The sequence below is a fragment of the Fusarium phalaenopsidis genome (assembly GCF_050370095.1).
Source record: "Fusarium phalaenopsidis strain FUZ10S chromosome Unknown contig_32286, whole genome shotgun sequence".
In the NCBI taxonomy this organism is placed as follows: Eukaryota; Fungi; Ascomycota; class Sordariomycetes; order Hypocreales; family Nectriaceae; genus Fusarium; species Fusarium phalaenopsidis.
The window spans coordinates 2769817-2787666 of NW_028145413.1; the positions used below are offsets into that span (position 1 = coordinate 2769817).

Consider the following 17850-nt stretch of genomic DNA (forward strand, 5'->3'; position numbering starts at 1 on the left):
CCAGCGCGCCGATAAGCTGATGGCGTGCATACTGTGCGCTGACGGCCCGCACGGAGTCAGCTGCGGCGATCCGAGTCATCCCCTTTATCTTGTTAGTGAAGCGCCTGAGAAAATGCGGCGCGGATATCTGCCAAAGGTACCGCTACGCGGACTTCGCCGTTCGCGAAACCGCTCTACAGTGTCAACTCTTTTTTACCCCAGGTTGCTCTTTAACACCCATGCAGCCTCACTCCGATCTCCTGCAGCTGGAACCCAAGAGCCACTCACGCCCCTTCCTCTTGCTCTCACTCTCAGAGGTTCTTTTACCGTCCTCCCCTCGCATCCTTCTCGCACTTCTTATTCCTCCCTCTCCCATCCAACTTTTCTTCCTCCTCCATCTTCATCCAGTCTGACCTCCACCTACCTCAGGTCATCCTCCAAGTTCTCTTCGTCCTTGTCTCTTGGTCAAACCCCCATCACGACCCTTCGCTACCATCCTTGTCGCCTCACTCGTCGCGTACTCTCCCTCTTCTTGTGCCTCCTGTTGGCCAACCCTTCCACATCTTCACTCCCTTCATCCCGTCTCGTCTCCTATCGGGTTCTCCATCTCAAACGACCTTCTCAAACTCAATTGCAACCCTCGTCCTAGAGCTCCAGCTCCAGCGCCGCGGGAGTCCATCACCAACAGCGTGTCTTGAATACGCAATAGATGGTTTGTGACAGCAGTGACTACTAACCTTTCAACCTCTCAGTTCTCCTACTACCAGAACGCTTTCAAAAATGGCGTACTTCAGTCCCCAATTCTCTTCCTCTCCCGTCCTTACCATGTCTCCTCAACCTGCCCACCAGTCTCTGGGCATGGCAAGCTTTGGACACCATCACCACACTCCACCTCGATTTGCCCCAATTCCCAGCCAATTTGCGGCATATCAGCCAGTTCGATCTGCTGGATCCGGCAAAAAGCGTTCCCGGGAAGAGGCTTCCGACAACCTTGAGCCTGATGTCAAGTCCCTGCCAGTCGAAGAGCCTGAGGAGGAATGGGTCTACGGCCCTGGCATGACCCTCATCAAGCCTAGCTCCCGCTACGTCACAGACGCGGGCACTCAGTCTGGCACCTGGGTTGAGGAGAAGAAGGCTGCCGAAGATGCTGCCATCAAGGAGGCTCGCTCTTTGATCAGAAACCCCAAGTTGCAGCGCGTCTCTCATGCCCAGCCAGCCGGTCCTACAGCCAGCGCCAAGTCCCCCAGCAAGACCGACCTCAAGACTCCTTCCAATGAGGGACCCACCATCGACAGCTTCACACTACACCTTGGCATCGGCTGGCGCAGGATCAGCGATGACGAGCACATTCAAGCAGCTGCTCGTGGCTGGGCGCGTTTCATTGAGAACCACTTCCCCGTCTCCAACGCCCGCATTCTCCTTGAGAGCAACGGCCTCCAATCATATCTCGTGGAGGCCAATGAAGGCTTCTTCCTCTTTGCCGAAAACCTCCGCCAGGGTCAACTCGTCAGCCAAACTGCTGAGGGCGCACTCCAAAATCTTCAGTGCTCGCCACCCCGATTCGACGGGATGGAGACTCTTTCAGCAGCTGAATCTCCTCGACCAGTCAGCGCCAGCCCTGAGCCTGACATGGACATGAAAATGGACTAGGGCAACCTCGCCCGGGAACCTTTCGATTTTTGCGATAATTTTTATTTCTTTTTTTTCTCTGCAATCTACTCGGAGTTACGTGGGTTTGCCATGCTTGGGACTGGGTTAGGAATGGGAAAGGTGCCTTGGTATCGACGGGGTCGAAAAGGCTACCGGGAGCGACAGCCATAGACAAGGATCGTCATGGCTCTGTATCATTGAATGCGACTTACATCATTACAATTTGAAACAATGAATTATTCCGAAAGTGTCTGCAACGCTGCCTACCTGTGATTGATAACGTTGGCGAAAAGCCTGTCTCTCGTATTCATTAAGTCGCGCTGAGTAACCCCCACTCGACGCGTTGATCATTGGCGTGGGATTCGCGGCCTCAACGCGACACTGGCAGCCATTTAGCGGCGTCATCGGAAGCAACATGGCCCGACGATGGAAGGTGATGAGCCAGGCACAGGCACAGGAAGATGGCCGAGACGAATCAGCCTAGAGTCTGGAGTTTGGACTGGAGCCAATTTGGCTGATGGGACCAGAGCAAATGGCAGGATTTCTGAGAGAATATTCCGTGACGGATAATTGGTTGGGCCTCATCGCGTGGGTCGGACTGTTGCCAGGGCGGGCATGCGCCAGAAGGAAATTCAGCAAGCCCAGTTCGGACTCGGAGGACTGATCTGTCACCCGTGTCTCTTTGATTGTCTCTTTCTCTTATTATCCGGGGCCGGGTTGATGTTCCTGGTCACAAATAGTTGGCTCTTGTATGAATGCAAGGGACCTTGGCTGGCCACTAGCTTGTGTGGAGATGGATGCTACGGTCCTGGTCTGCTGTTAGCACAATGGCACTATGAGTTGTGAGTGACAAGACGTTCAAGATGAAATATTGTATAAATGCAATTGAGCATAGACTTTGAATAAATCTATACATGCAATAATGCAACACTCCTTTAAACTGCTGCCTCTTGTCGATTGGAAGCCTATCCGGAAAAGGTTCAGGGGGAAAAGCATGCCCCCCCAACCTCCTCACTGGCAATGTCCCTCCCCAGAGTAGCAGATAGGTGGCGACGCCGATGGTACCTCGGCTAGCCCCTTTCCAGGCGTTGGTTTTCAGTACCTTGGCCGAGAAGGCCTATCGTCTAGGTAGCAGGAATACCTGGCCCGATATCTACACCGACGACGAACGAACCTTTGGCGACCGGCGTCATTCAGTTACGTATCGACGGCTGGTTACAGAGTCTACTTTACTCTACCGGAGCACTCCTCGCAACATCCCATCAAGATTTCAATACATTCCATTGCCAAACACACACAAGTCCACTCGCTTGCCTCATCCATCAGACAAGACAAACCGCATCTTGCCAGCTGCAGTAGAAGGGGGACCCATCCCAATCCATCTCTCTCCAGCCATGTCGAGCGCAAATCAGCTCTTTCTCCTCTCGGACCACGTCAAGCTCTCGCTGCTTGAGAGGCAGCGCGCAAAGAGTCTCAACATTGAAGGCGACTCGCAGGATGGCCATATTTCCCGCTCTCTTGATCAGTTCCGCGACGGCCTGGCCGCTCTCCGCGAGGAGGAGCAGCGTCTGAGCGAAGCCGGCGATGCGACGTACGTTTCTCAAGCCTCTTGCGTGTATGAGTTCACAGACCAACTGACACTTTATACAGTGGCGCCTCGGACCTCTCCGAGTCCATCTCAACACTCCAGAAGCAGTTCGACGACCTCACGACCCAGTTCCAAGGCCAACCCTCGCCCTCGGCCGCCGCGACCGTCTCGCACCCCAACTCGGAAGAGCTCGCCGACGACTTCGCCCACGCGGCCTCGACGTCGCCCAACTCGCGCAAGTCCAAGACAGTCCGCTTCACCGACACGCCCTCCTCCCCCTCCGCCGAGCTCTTTGGCCCTTACCGCGATGACCCCTCCGACTCGGCCGGTTACCAGGACCAGGCGGCGGAGATGAGCAATCAGCAGATCCACGAGTATCACAACCAGATTCTTGAGCAGCAGGATGAGCAGCTCGACCGTCTTGGCGAGTCTATCGGCCGCCAGCGAGAGCTCAGCATGCAGATTGGAGATGAGCTTGACAGCCATGTTGCCATGCTCGATGAGGTCGAAGGCGTCACAGACCGTCACCAGAGCCGCCTGGATCGCGCGAGCCGGACCCTCGGCAAGGTGGCTCGCGGGGCGAGCGAGAATAAGCAGATGACAACCATTGTGGTTCTCATCATCATCCTCGTGCTCCTCATTGCCATCTTGAAATAGTTTCTTCTCTTCATCCTTCTCTAAAGAGACAGCGGGCGTCGCGCATCGGTTGGCGTTTTGGGAGTTATTCGGGCTTGGGGCGTCGTTCAAGGTATATGATATCGTCGTTTTTGTCTATCAAGAATTCGGCAGGGCAACGAGTAGACAGACAATGGCTCCGTTAAAGATCATCTGTATATATGTCCGCGGAGCCGATTCTCATCACAACTTAGTGGAATTTGGCATTAGGTTGGGATTGTCATCATGGTGTGGTATCATTCTCTCAATTTCAAAGCCGTTTAATCCTCGACATAGCTTGCAGTCTAGACGGTTCCTCCTTCAAGGCCCAGGAACAGACAGCAACGGTTCATCGAATCACGTCCCCTTCTTTGTCGATCCCTTCCAGCCCCTCGAGTATGTCACTTCCTCCAAGCATGCCACTGCCGCCCACCGTTGCCCCTTTTTTGCTCGACCACACTTCGTGAAACTTGATGCTCTTGTCGCTTGATGCAACAATAATGCTTCCCTCTTGAAACCCCCCATCTCGTTGTACGTCACTGTCAGATGTAGGCCCCCGAGGATACGGAACGGCGTAGAGAGCTCTCAACTCGCCCTCCCAAGGTATGGCTGCCACCTGCTTACACTCTGGCCAGCTAAAGACGCTGATCCGGTAAGGATGATCCGGCTGGGCATAGCCAAACGTGGCTACAATCTCCCGTCGAGTTGTGCTCCAGATGAGTGAGGTCACTTGAGCTGACACGGCAATGGTTGCCAGAGCCGCCCCTGATGTCGTATGGTAGAAGTGGATGCATTTGTTATTGGAGCCACCACTTGTGGCGACCAAACCGCGCCTCCAGGGGCAGAAAGCAATGGCTTTGACGGCAGCATCGTGGCCCCAGTGGTGTCTCTCGGCCCCAGGCCCAAGATATCGGACTGTGTCGCTCGAGTTTGGAAGCGGTCGCATCTCAGCCGCAATTGGTGGTTCAGATGCATCTTCCGTCCCTGAAACGTCTTGCGGAGAATAAAATGGCCGTGTAACTCTTGTCTCAATGCCGCCGTAGGGGCTGAGGCCCTCAAATCTCCCTTGATATCCATTTTCTGACCGAGCAGATTCCGTTCGACGCTGCCCAAGAACATGGTCTACCTCAAAAAGGCAGCATAGGTTGTCGTTCCCCCCAGTGGCAAAGAGTCGCCCGTCCGACGACCATGCGAGGCCACATATCTGCTGACAATGGATGTTGCTGATCTTGGCCATGAGAGTGACTGCTCCTGGCCAGGTATCTCTGGAAACTTCCCAGTTCATTGGCCATTCCACTATGTAATAGTAGATGTTGCCTACCTCGTCACCGACCACCAGATCCTCAGTTTGAACGGGGACCCCTGGATTAAGAGGATTCTTGGATGGCCGCAGTGTGCAAATCGGACGCCAGCTCACACAGGAAATGGGAAATGGCTGTCGGACCTCGAAACGGGGCAATCCGTCAAATAGGGACTTCAGAACCACAGAACCATCCGAGTGGCCGATTCCAAGCACGGCCTTGGTTCCTTGGGCAGACGAGAATGACACTGAGCTTAGCCAAGTGCCAGCTTGAGCCCCATGAATCATATGTACGCCCCCGGCTTCGGACCACGCGTAAAGTAGGTTGCTCAGGCAGACCACGAGAGTGTGTGATGTAGGCGAGTATGCGAGCGGAGAGCAGTAGAAGTCATCCTTGAGATTTGGCGCGTCGAGGACCCTATGGTTCTGTCAGATCGTTATTGGGGTTAGAGGATTGGATAATTCACTGACCTGAATGGAGCGGCAGGGAGAAGACGTTTCTTTGCTGGTCTCGGAGGAACTGCTCTGGTCAGTTACACCTGGTCATCAGCGCCAGATACACGACATACTATTAAACTGCTCCTTGTTTGACCATTTGCACCCATCCCAAATAGTTCGGCCTTCTTCCAGGTCCAATACTCGACCCACGGTTGGACTTCGTGGGATTGGCCGGCTCTGGCAGAAGTCGAGCACTTTGCGAATACGGTCAAGGTCCAAGGCAGAAGCGACACGGCCCTCATGCTTCTCTTTTTCGACCGATGTGTTTACCAAGCTTTCTTGGAAAGGGGTCGGAAATATGCGAGCGTTTGTTCCACGTTGAAGGAGGTGTCCTTGCCCGTCATCAACGGCGATTGCGCTGGGTACGAGGCCACCAACTGACTAGATGGCGCCCACGCTGACTTGTCTTTCTCCTCCCCGGTTTTGTGGGAGTTGACTAAGAGCTGTACCTGGACATCAAGGATCAGCTTGGGACGCTCTGTCAATTTTCTGCCTGACAAACCTCGATTGACAACACTCTCATCAACTCGAAAAGGGAACCGTTGATCAGGGGTCAAGGCTCTACGACGAAGAGCAAAGGGATCTGCGGATGCTTGCTTGTTTCTTGTCAACCTCTCTTCGGTTGAGAGATCCTGGCTTTCCTTCTTGGTTCGATATCTTTCGGCGACAGGGGACGCATGGTCGCGCTTCGGGACGTATCTGTCTAGTTTCCGTCGATTCGGATCGAATCGTTTGTCTTGAAGGGGCAGGGAGCTGGCGTCTTTCGCGTAGATGAAAGGGGAAATACCGTCGAGATTTTCGCCTGGACGGGCTCGCTGAGGTGTCTTTGGGGTGGGAAAGTAACTCTGCCGCTGCTTCGATACTGGTGTTCTGGGCCCCCCATCTTCGAGTCCCGAGTCTGCTGCAGCTTCCCAGGAGCCCGACCTATCGAAGTTCAGGAAGCACGTCGACTTGCGGGGCCTCGTAGTCTCAGGGGAGTTCTCTCTCGAGGAGTAGCCCGAATCTGCAGGGCTGTGTGGCTTGGGTGGTGAGTCGTAACTTTGTCCATATGCCCTTGAACGGCGAGGTAGCCGTAGCATCATGCTATTGGAACTCATGTGTTAGAAGCTGCCGATGGTAGAAGCCCCGTGGAGATGTGCTCCTCCCAAGGCGTCACAGAGCTTGCAGTCGGAGGATTAACGTCTTTGTTGTCAAGAAAATAAAAGAACGAATGTACTGATATGCAATTACCTTGACGAATGATGATACAACAGCGGGCACCTTTGCAGGCAGCGAGCTTCCTACCTTGATCTATGATGGGAGTATGGATGCTTGTCGGCGAGTCTTGTAGGGAGAATGTGTTATAGGAGGACGGCGATGTTGTAAGGGGAAGGAGTCACACTGAGAAATTTGGATGGCACGTGAATCCATGCATCGCAACTTATTAATAGCCTTAAGGCTAGATGGAAGGTGCAATGCTGTTTCCTGCGCCTGCCTCCGTTGATCCCCAGACATCTGCAAATACACTCTGCTCGCCTTCACAGCCAGAAACAAGAAATATTTACATCATCACAGTAAGTCACGAACTAACGAAGGACGGAAAACGGAGGTATGAACATTTATAAACGTGGATGATATATGTACATGAGCCATAACTCGTTGAACATCAACATGAGCTCACGCTCTGAGTTTTCCTGAAACCCGACTCGAAAGTCCATAAATCTCATCAATAGATGGCCCAGAGCACGCATGCAAAAAAAAGAAGAACTATGTACAGTTGAAGAAAGCTTAAAGAAGGTTTTCCTAGCTCTGGCATCCAGAGGCAATGTTGGCGTACTGGGAGTCTGGGTACTGGAGCCAGTTCTCCGTCTTGTCCAGAGATCCCAGAGACTTGAAGCTGGTGCCGATGAGCGAGTCGTCGCCCGTCTTGTCGCCGGAAGCTTCCCAGAACATGCTGCCACCGAGGCCGAGCTTCTGAAGGTAAGAAACCTTGTTCTGGACAACCTGGGGCGTGTCAAAGGTGATGAGCTCCTGGGTGTTGGCGTCGTAGCTGTAGGCAGCCTGAGCAGTCTCGTCGTACTTGAGCTCGGCTCCGGACTTAGGGAGCACCTTGTAGTCCCAGACACCTTGCTCCCAGCTGCCCTGTCCAATGCCGGTGTAGGACTCGCCGATGCCAGTGGTGCTCTCGAACGAGCGGCCATAGATGGGCATTCCGAGGACGAGCTTCTCTGCGGGGACACCACCCTTGATGTAAGCCTTGACAGCATCATCGGTGTTGAAGGGGGTGGCCTTGGCGATTGCAGAGTTGGCATACAGGTTGGCGCTGTGGCCGCTGGTAGTATCCCAAGAGCCAGCGTAGTCGTAGGCCATCAGGTTAACGTGGTCGACGACTTGGCCAATCTTGTCGAGGTGAAGCTTCTCGTAGTTGGTAGCACCAGCAGGGGCAGCGATGGACAACTGGAAGTGGTGGCCAGGAGCGTGCTGCTGAGCATAAGAGTCGAGTTCGTCACGGACAGCCTGAAGGAGCAGATCAAAGTTGGCGGATTCCGTCTCGTCCTTGGGGTACTCCCAGTCGACATCGATACCGTCAAACCCCCAGTCCTTCATCAGAGTCACGGCGGACTTGGCGAATGTAGCACGGGTCTCAGGGGTGCTGGCAGCAGCAGGGAAGTTGGTAGACCAGGACCATCCACCAATAGAGAGCATAACCTTGAGCTGGCGGTTGGCCTTCTTCAAGAGGTAGAGTTGCTTAATACATCCATAGGCATTGGTACCCTGATCGTTCCAGGCTGCATCCAAAACTCAGTTGTAGGGACACAAAGAGATGGGGGAAAAACTCACAGTCGCCCTCGTAGTGCTTCTCAAGGTCGGCATAGCTGTCTCCGGTGTAACTGAGGGTCGAGTTAGTATCGTGACTTGTAGCATGAAGCCATTGCAACTTACACAGTTCCGTCGGCCTTGACGTTCATAAAGGAGTAGAGCACATGAGAGATCTGAGAAGCCTGGAGGTCCTTGGGCTGGAAGTTTCGCTGGTAGATGCCCCTGAAAGGGGTTAGAAAAGGTGACTTTGTTTCTAGAGAATCCTACGAACCAGTTCACAAAGTAGACGGAGTTGGCATAGCCATTGGAAACAGCAGTGGCACGGGATGAAGTGGCGATGGGTCTCGCGAATCCCAGAGTAGCTTGAAGCACAGCAATGATCGCCAGCGATCTGAACAAAAGAGTGAACATGGTCGACATGGTTCAAAGAGGGAAGGTATAGAAAAGAACGAAGAAAAGAATGAATGAAGTGGTGAAGGAATCTGATGTGCAAGCGCCAGGCCGCAACAGAAAAGAATGGCTAGAGAAGGAAGTGAGTGTGCTTGGTGGGCATCTTTATGGAGGCGAGAACTTGAGTATGCTTTATATAATTCAGAGAGTTATAGGAGGTATGAATAGACATCTCCATGTTAGATCAGCTTACGTGTGGCGCGTAGAGCTATACAGGAGTCAACCTTGTCGTGCCACCTCCGAACAGTGAGTGTATCATGTTGGCTCGATGCTTGAGCCCCATCGTGAGCATCCTTGGGATCAATCCGCAAGGCAAGGCTAGAGCCAGTTGATGTCGGTGCTTTGATCAAGGCTTAGCTCGGCCTTGGGACGATCAGGGTCTGCAACGTTGCGCGCGGTTCTCCCTATCCCGGCTCATCTCGTCAACGGCGAGCGTATGGAAACAACCCGAAGTCCCTTTCGGGGAGGTCGATTCCCTCTCAATGCTTTCCGTTTCATGGCCTCGTGGACTGACAAGGCAGTGGCCACGATCATGATACCCAGCCTATAGCTCCCATTCGTCTGGTTCTCCGAGCCAAGTCTAATTGAAACACAGATGGGGAGACGAAATGGACCAGGCTGAGGCTGAGGCTGCTTGTCGACCTTCCCTCCCGGTTATTTGGGAGGCAAAAGGACCAACAGGCGAAGCCGCTGGGCTTGGAGAGGTCGAGAGGCGTGATAGTGGCACGAGGTTCTTGGCCCGGGCGCTACTATCCCGGACCTGGTCTGTTCGTTGCGAGCAAGTAAGCGTTGAGGATCATCACAGATCCTTCGGAGCCTCCATAAAGCGGTTCTAGCCCCTGTTCATCTGAACTTTATAGGCATAGTTTGGGGGGGTATAGGAGGCATCCCACCGTCTGGTAGGATCGCAGAGGTGTTGTAAGTCGACCAACCACAAGCAAAGACACCGAGAGAAACGCGAAGGCATGATGTCGCAACATGGCTTCTCCATGATCGAGGAGCGCGGTCAGAAGAATCGAACACCATGTAGGTCGATTTCTCAGGGGTTTGATGATGCCCGGGAGGGACACTATGCCCTGCACATGTTGCATCGAGGCAAGTGAAGAGCCGATGTCCAACCACTTGGCGAACAAGACTCCGGAATATGATCTGCTTGTATGTTTGATCTTCAGGCTGGCCATGGTTCATAGGACTGCCGAAATGGCGGTCTCTATGTCAAAGTCCGGCTTCGAGAATCGATGATCTGGCTGGCATGAACTCCACATGCACCAACAGAGTGCTCGCTTGAAACATGACTGTGCCGTACCTGCATGTTTCCGAGCCTCGAGGGTCAAAAGCTTCGCGGATTTACACAGGGATAACCTCCGCTGTCAAGCCGTCGCAACATGGCGAAAGGGGGTTCGCCACCCAGGTACGAGTTTCGCGCGAAGGAGCCATGTCATGACATGTGAGTCCGAGCTTGCGGGTGTGCCTGATCCATCCCACGGGCCGAAGAGAGGAGGGGCAGTTTTGAAACAAAGGAGTATAATCGGGAGTGAGCCGATATCGATTATCCCCATGGTGTCGTGTGCCGCGGCGTGGAAACGTGGTACGGGCTTCGAGCGCCGTGGGGAGGATGAGATTGTCGTCAATCTCGCAGATCATGCGCCGCATGCCGGAGCGGGTGCTCAAGGTGAATGCCCTGGGGGCCTCTGGACCTCGCAATTTCGAAGCTATCTACGGGTGCGCACTGATCCATCATCGCTGTCTGACTGTGTTGGGTAAATTCATGTTTGGAGCCACAGCGGGGACTGTGTAAGTCGTTGTCGACTTGGCCACCGCACTGGAATATGTCAGGCCAACAAGAAGGCAGTGTTGGCATTACTGTTGGTTTAAAAGAACATCATTGAGCAAATGTAGGAATCGAGGTGGAGTTCGGTAGGTTGTCGGGATGAGAGGATATATTGTGAGAGATGGAGGTGCCGCCTCCCACATATTACCTAGGGGCCGCTTAGAGCCTGAGGAAAAGAACCCATCCATACTAAGGGAAAACACAAAAAAGGTCATATAAATGGCGGATGACATAGATTCCATATAACTACTCATACTTATCTTGGCCAATAATGACTATGAAATAAAAACTTTCCGAGTTGAGATGGTACTAGTATCATGAGCGAGAGTCGTGGTGTTTGCCCCATTGAAAATACATCACGCTACCCTACACAACCACGAGGACTCGACTTTGGTTACGTCAACGTCTCACAGCTTCAACAGCAGCAGCATTTCCAAGCACAAGCCTCGAACTGTCGCAACACACACACACACATCGCCCAAGCCTGCAAAACCCAGATCTTTTCTGGCGCTTCGCAGAATGTCCAGCGTTAGTCACATGCCCCTCTCGACTTGAAGAGTCCTTGACTGATGCTGATACCAAAGGCTTCCAGCACGGCGTAGCCCGCACCGCGCGGACCCGAACCGAAGAGCAGCGCCAGCAGGACCAAGAAAAGATCCAAAAGTACCGGGCTCTCGAGGACCAAATCCGTCAGCAGGTCAGCTACACTCGCGCATCGTCTCCAACCAATTCTCACACTCGAAGCAGATCGCCAACGGCAACTACGGCACCGAGACGTTCCAACTCACCTCGAAGCTCCTCCGCCTCAACCCGGAGTACTACACGATATGGAACGCCCGCAGGCGCTGCCTAATCTCTGGCTTATTGTCCAGACCCTCGGCTGGATCGTCGCCCTCGAGGGCGTCGCAGAATTCTTTAGCGACCGGCACTCGTTCAGCCTCTTCCGCCGATTCGTCGCCCTTGTCCTCGACAGAGACCCCGCAACCCCCCAGCCCCCGGACAGCTGGGAGGAGTGGTACAACACCTGACGAAGCCGGCAAGGATGCTGAGACTGTGCGCGCCGAGCTGGGCTTCACCGTGCCCCTGCTCATGGAGTTTCCAAAGTGCTACTGGATATGGAACTACAGGCTGTGGATTCTGGACCAGGCAACAGAGAGGTTCGACAAGCCTGTGGCTCGGCGCATCTGGGAGGAGGAGCTCGGCCTCGTCAGTAAGATGTTGACCAAGGACCGACGCAACTTTCACGCCTGGGGCTACCGTCGCCATGTTGTTGCGCAACTCGAGAGCTCCGTCTTGAGCGGAAAGAGCCTGGCTGAACCCGAGTTCGAGTACACGACCAAGAAGATACACGAGGATCTCTCCAACTTTTCGGCCTGGCATAACCGCAGCCAGATGATCGCGAGACTCCTCGATGAGCGCAAAGCAGACGATGAAACTCGCAAAGAGTTCTTAGACAAAGGTATATTGTCCTGAACCCTATTCTCTTTCATATGCTCATGTAACTCCAGAACTCGACCTTGTTCGCGATGCGCTCAATGTAGGACCCGAGGACCAATCCCTCTGGTACTACCACCAATTCCTAGTATTGAACCTGGCCGACCCCGCCGGAAGCCGCCAGATAGCCCCAAGCCTGACGGTGGACCAGCGCAAATCGTACATCGACCGTGAAGTGGCCGACATCAAGGATCTACTAGAGGACTACGACGACATCAAATGGATCTATGAGGCACTGATTGAATATGGAGTCGCCCTGAATCAATTGACTAACCAGGTGCCGGAGTCAGAATATAAAAACGACGTAGCGTCTTGGTTAGCAAAGCTCAGAGAACTAGACCCTATGCGAAACGGAAGATGGGCGGATCTGGAGAAGCAGCTTGGTCTCTCGTAGGACAACATCTGGAATCTCAAATAGCCTAATAACACCGTGAAACATAGAAACATTACGCCGGGCAGAAGCCGGCGATAGAATTGAGTTGTATGACACTCATCTGCGAAAAGACTAGAATCACAGGGTATAATCTACAGTGTCCGAAGCAAGATATAGTCCCTGGGGTATCAATGTCGCTCGTCAAGCCAAAAAGCAACCAACATGGCAATGCATCGTCCTAGCACGGCAAACAGGACTCACATGGGCCGTCTAAAACCTTCGCCCCCTGCCTCGTCCTCTTCCCCTACCTCGACCACGACCTCGTCCGCGCCCACGACCTCCACGACCTCCACGACCAGAACCCCGGCCTCTAGCTGGGATATCACTATCGCTCTCTGAACCGAAGCCCGAGCTGCTTATCAGACTCTGCTCTTCCTCTGAGTCCGATTCACCAATTCTGACAACGGTGGGTTGGCTAGGTGGTTTTAGCGAGAGCGGCGGCGAGGGACTGCGTGGGCTATCATGGACTGAAGACGCCACAGAAGGCGACCTTGCTCCCCTGTATTCATCCTCAGAGCCGGTATTGATGTGGGCAGATTCCACTGTCGACTGCTGCGCCTGCTCCAGCTCGTCCACCACCGTGTCCACCACGTCTTCCATTACCTCATCTACAACGTCCGGCGTGGCCTTAGAGCGTGTACCAGGAGTTACGGAAACAGACGGGGAGGCAGTTGTACCGCCAGAACTTGGGCGAGCCTTGCGCTTCCCAATCTTGAACTTCTTCCCCTTGAGCGCCATGCGCTCGGCCATGGACAAGAATTGCGTACCACTCGAACTAGGAACCGTGGGTGTCGGTTCCGGCTCTGGCTCAGTAACCTCGGAACGTCGTGTTCGGCGGGCACTTCTCGAGGCACGATCTTCACCCTTGCTTGGTGTATACTCGTCGTGACCATCGTTAGATAGTTCAACGGCTGCTGATGCAGCAGCGATAGAAGTCACACCCGACTTTCTAGGTCTTCCTCGTCGTCGCGGCTGGGTTGGTTCTGCTGCGACCTCTGGAGTGTCAGTAGCGAGCTCAGCAGCGAGCTGAGCCTCCAGCTCGCCAACCATCTTCTCATGTTCCTCATCGCTGTTGGCCCCGACGTCGACAGTTCCCTGCACAGGTGCCTGGGTAGCGTCTTCAGCGATCTCGCTCAGTTCGTCCGCAACAGTGACCTGAGATAGATGCGACTTCCTAGGCCGACCTTTAGGCCAGCCCCTTGGTCTCCCTCTTGGCTTCTTCGCCGAAGAAGTTGGTGTTGCTTGTGGTGGCGAGTCCTGGTGAGGAGAAGCATTCTTCGGAGGACGACCACGTCTCTTGGGGACCTTGACCTCAGATGGAGACATGGTGGAAGTCTCCGTTTCGTCCATTTCGATCGAAGGAGCAGGCTTGTCATCATTAGTGGAGGGCGTCCCGAACAGAGCACGCACTGCATCGGCAGCTAGGTCCACGGCAGTCTTTCCATTCGTCGATGCTCCCTTAGGGGATCGAGCCTTGGGTTGGTGGCTGTGGTCTTCTTCAAACTCGTCAGAATCAACCTCCTCCTCTACGTAGGACGCTATGGGCTTGGCATGTCGGAGTAAGGGCTCGTTGGCGTCGAACCGAGGCATCGCCATCTTCCTAGGTGGTGGCTCGGACTGATCTTCTTGGCCTGGTTCTGCCGTTCCTTCACTCTGTGGCTCGGTTTGGCTCTGGTCAGTTTGACGTGGCTCATGCATGACCACCTCAGGGGCAGTTGGTCCACCGAACAATGCAGGATCCATGTTGTCTAGAGGATCTGCCTCAACCGTAGGTCGAGGCTTCTTGTGGTGACTTTTACCAACCACAAAATCTGGATCCTCATTCTCTCGTTTGGCCTTCCTCTTGGCGGCGCGAATGGACTTCTTGACAAATTCAGGGATATCTGGTTCAGAAGGTCGCATGGCCTCTTCGGAAGGCGCTTGAAAAGGGTCAAAGAGAATCTTGTCTGGCGTATCATCTTGTTCGTAGTATCCCATGCCGATGCGTTGCCGAGCCACCACAGAAGGATCGGGATAAAGTGATCCATCGGGATCTTCTGCCTGTGGCACATCCATCGCGGCCATGGGTTCGTTAGCTGGCCCAGCAGCTCCGTCAACGAAAGGAGGGAACTGCTCCTCGCCGGGTGCATCCACCATGACATGGTCACCCTGACCCAGAACGTGGCTTTGATCCCCGTATCCGTTCATGCCAGATGTATCAAGGCCTGCAGTATCATCCTGCATGGCCTGGTCGGTGATGTCTTGTGCCTTGGCATTATCTGCCTGCTCTCTCAACTTCTTCATCCGATTGCTGTCCTTGCTGCGGCTCTCCTCTCCCGCGGCCTTGAGCCATGATAGGTTGTGTACTCGGAAGTCCACAAGCGCCTCCACACTCCGGTCATCAGCGATGGGGCGAGTGTCATGTCCCAGCAGGGTGTTCTTCGGCGTGTAAGGATCTGTGTTTCCTCCTCGTCGACAAGCGCCGCAGTTGCAGATACCTAGGCACTTGGGACATTGCCATTGTTCATCTTCGAGCACTTTCTGAGGCATCATATCGAAAGCTCGATAGAGTACGCCGTAGCAATATGCTTCAGTGCACCCTGGGTTCGTACACTGATGCACTCGGTAGGCGTAATCCTTGTGACAGCATACATGGCACCTGCGAAGCTCACCCTTCTTCTTCTTTCGCTTGTACTTCTTCTTAGGTTTGTCTTCCCCCTCTGGTTCTGACTCGCTTGGGGTGTTTTCGCGCTCTGGCTTGGTGATATCCTTCCAGGGTCGACGCCGAAGAGCCTCCTGACATATTTGCGCGACGGCTTTTTTGCCAGCTCGTTGCCGCGCGATCTCAAGGGGTTGTGGAGAGAACTCAAAGTCGACATAGCCATCATTCTTGATGACCATTGATCGCCAGGTTTCGTAGTTGTCGACAAGGTCGGACCAGGACCATTGCTCGCACCATTGCAGGCCAGAGAGGCATGCACATGATCGTCCCATAGCGTAGCATTCCATGCAGACATCATATGCATCTTCATCACCATTGATCAGCATGCGAGTGCAGTGCTTGCATGTCAAGAATCGGTTGAAGATGTTGGATCGACAATAAGAGCAGGTGATGCAGGAGTCGAACTCAATAAGCTCTACTTCCTTTTCCTTGAATGCAAACATTTCGTCCAGAAGAATTTCGGTAAAGAGACCAAAGAGCTTCTTGAAGTCGCCGGCGAGCTGCTTTGCTCGAGGGGAGCTTCGGACAATATCCTGGCCAAGCCCCATAAAGCTCATCTGAGTCATCTCTGCGTTCTCGTCCAGATGTTGAAGTTGTCGGTAGTATTTCTCTAGAGTAAAGTAGATTATGGCCTTGTTCTTGTACTGCTCATCACGGCAGACTAGCCTTGCCTTGGGCAGTGCTTCATGTAGCGCAAGCTCCAGGGTTTCCGCTGTTGTTCGATTCCAGGCGACTTTCATCGTTCTTGTGCCTCGATTCCAAACTTGATGTGCCGCTAGGGGTGGGATGAGGATGAAGTCGCCAACTCTCTGCTCGACAACGTAGACATCAAAGGGGGCCTTCTTCCACGCATTGATCTGGGCAAAGTGCTTCTCGATCTCGATATCATGTCCTAGCATGGAGAGAAAGTACTCGCGAACGACCTCGCGATCCTTGCTTTCGGTCATGAACCAAATCGAGCTGCCGGGCTTCTCGCCTCCCTCATCACCTGACGCTTCCACCATGATATTTTGGCCCAGGGAGGCACACATTTCACGATGCGCCGGGGTGTAGGTACCTTCATGACCGATATAGCACATCAGGTTCTGGGCGCGCATCTCCTCGGGTAGACTGGACATCAGGTCGCCAGCAGAAGCTGCAGCTGCGTCATCGCGAAAGATGTCGTCTGTTTGCTGTCGTACTCCTCCAGCTTCGCTTGAATTCTCGTTCAGGTAGAAAAGATTCGGGTGGATAACTTTCTGCAGCGCATCGTGCCATTCAACAGGGCAGTCTATATCTTTGAGGTAGAGGCGTTGGCGTCGATCGTCGCGGAAGTTGCTCGTTGTCCATTGGTTTGTGAGTTGTCTCATTGACCGTAGATAATGTCCAGTTGTCATAGGAATGTCGCTACCAGCCGTGATATCTCGAACATTTTCCTCTGAGGAAACAGAGTGTCAGCGCAAGAGTGGTCAGGAGCCAAAGCAGGAGCACCTACGCTTCTTGTCATACGTCTTCTCGAACCAGCCGGCGTCAAAAAGCCACTCTGGGAGAACTTGGTCCCATCCATCGATGACCAAAGGCTTTCCACCAACGATGACGTGGATCAGAACGAGCTTCTCAAACTCTTGTTGCCCAAGGTTGCGAATCTGGGACCTCGAGACACGCTGAACCCACTTGAAGTTGGGGGTCCTGTCGACCAAGCCGTACAGATCCAGATCCGGTGGAATAGGATCGAACTTGGCTTGTGGATGAAGAGAGGTCGGCATCTTGTCGGATTTCTCGTTTGCGCTTCATGTGTATGACTATTGGCGTGGTGGGGTTCAGTTGACCAAGTCGACAGCTTCGTCGATCGGTTCGCGATTCCCGGCTGTCGAAGATTGAAGCAACTGTTGCACAGCCGCCCAACTCAGGCCACGCAGCCGTGTTTCCGGTAAGGTGAGTCCATTCGACGTGGCGAAGGTGATTGTTGTGACAGGTTGAGTTGTTAGAGAAGGGGGCGAGGTTACAAATCTTATCGAGGTCGGGATGCGGAACGCGCTGAGCAGTCGCGCCGAAGCTCACCTAGAGAGAGTTCCAGGTTGTATTGAATGCGCCGCCAATTAAAAGCAATCGGGGATAGCAACGGCCTACCTATGTCCTCACACGTGACGTACTATTTTTCGCGCCTCAGGTGGCTCATGCGCTTGCTCGGTTCGCTACGATGCTTGGCGCCATGATCCTGGTGCTTAAGTTTTGGATTTTTGGATCTTTGACTCTTGGATCTTGAGCTTCCATTTGGTTGGGATTGAGGCCCTTGCGCTGTCACAATTGGTTCTGCATTAAGTTTGGTGGTGAGTGCATGTAACTGCACATCAATTGCTACTCATGAGTTCTCACTGTCCCTCTAGGTCTCGGTGAACCATGAGATTGAGTACATTGCCCCGGGCTTCCGCCTGGGCTCAATGCCAGGGCATTTCAAGGCGGACTACCAGGATTCCGAGGCAATTGGGTTCTC

The 17850-nt window shown here is 53.7% G+C and overlaps 5 protein-coding genes across 5 annotated transcripts; 3 read left to right on the plus strand and 2 right to left on the minus strand.

The window, feature by feature from the left end:
- Window positions 1–759: 759 nt before the first annotated feature.
- On the plus strand, window positions 760–1629 carry LRP88_03140 (uncharacterized protein; the record flags this gene model as incomplete). The annotated part of the gene is made up of 1 exon (XM_083239770.1): window positions 760–1629. One exon carries the CDS (start codon window positions 760–762, stop codon window positions 1627–1629), a length of 870 nt encoding a protein of 289 aa, XP_083104900.1.
- A 1394-nt stretch (window positions 1630–3023) lies between these two features.
- On the plus strand, window positions 3024–3874 carry LRP88_03141 (syntaxin; the record flags this gene model as incomplete). The annotated part of the gene is made up of 2 exons (XM_083239771.1): window positions 3024–3220; window positions 3280–3874. 2 exons carry the CDS (start codon window positions 3024–3026, stop codon window positions 3872–3874), a joined length of 792 nt encoding a protein of 263 aa, XP_083104901.1.
- A 3577-nt stretch (window positions 3875–7451) lies between these two features.
- LRP88_03142 (glycoside hydrolase) lies at window positions 7452–8888 on the minus strand (the record flags this gene model as incomplete). The annotated part of the gene is made up of 4 exons (XM_083239772.1): window positions 7452–8437; window positions 8490–8539; window positions 8592–8690; window positions 8740–8888. The coding sequence occupies 4 exons, from the start codon at window positions 8886–8888 to the stop codon at window positions 7452–7454; spliced, it is 1284 nt and encodes a 427-aa protein (XP_083104902.1).
- Window positions 8889–11066: 2178 nt separating this feature from the next.
- LRP88_03143 (Rab geranylgeranyltransferase BET4) lies at window positions 11067–12637 on the plus strand (the record flags this gene model as incomplete). Its single annotated transcript, XM_083239773.1, has 4 exons — window positions 11067–11277; window positions 11334–11446; window positions 11497–12208; window positions 12258–12637. 4 exons carry the CDS (start codon window positions 11067–11069, stop codon window positions 12635–12637), a joined length of 1416 nt encoding a protein of 471 aa, XP_083104903.1.
- A 249-nt stretch (window positions 12638–12886) lies between these two features.
- On the minus strand, window positions 12887–17122 carry LRP88_03144 (uncharacterized protein; the record flags this gene model as incomplete). Its single annotated transcript, XM_083239774.1, has 4 exons — window positions 12887–13771; window positions 14195–14751; window positions 14842–16794; window positions 16852–17122. 4 exons carry the CDS (start codon window positions 17120–17122, stop codon window positions 12887–12889), a joined length of 3666 nt encoding a protein of 1221 aa, XP_083104904.1.
- Window positions 17123–17850: the final 728 nt, after the last annotated feature.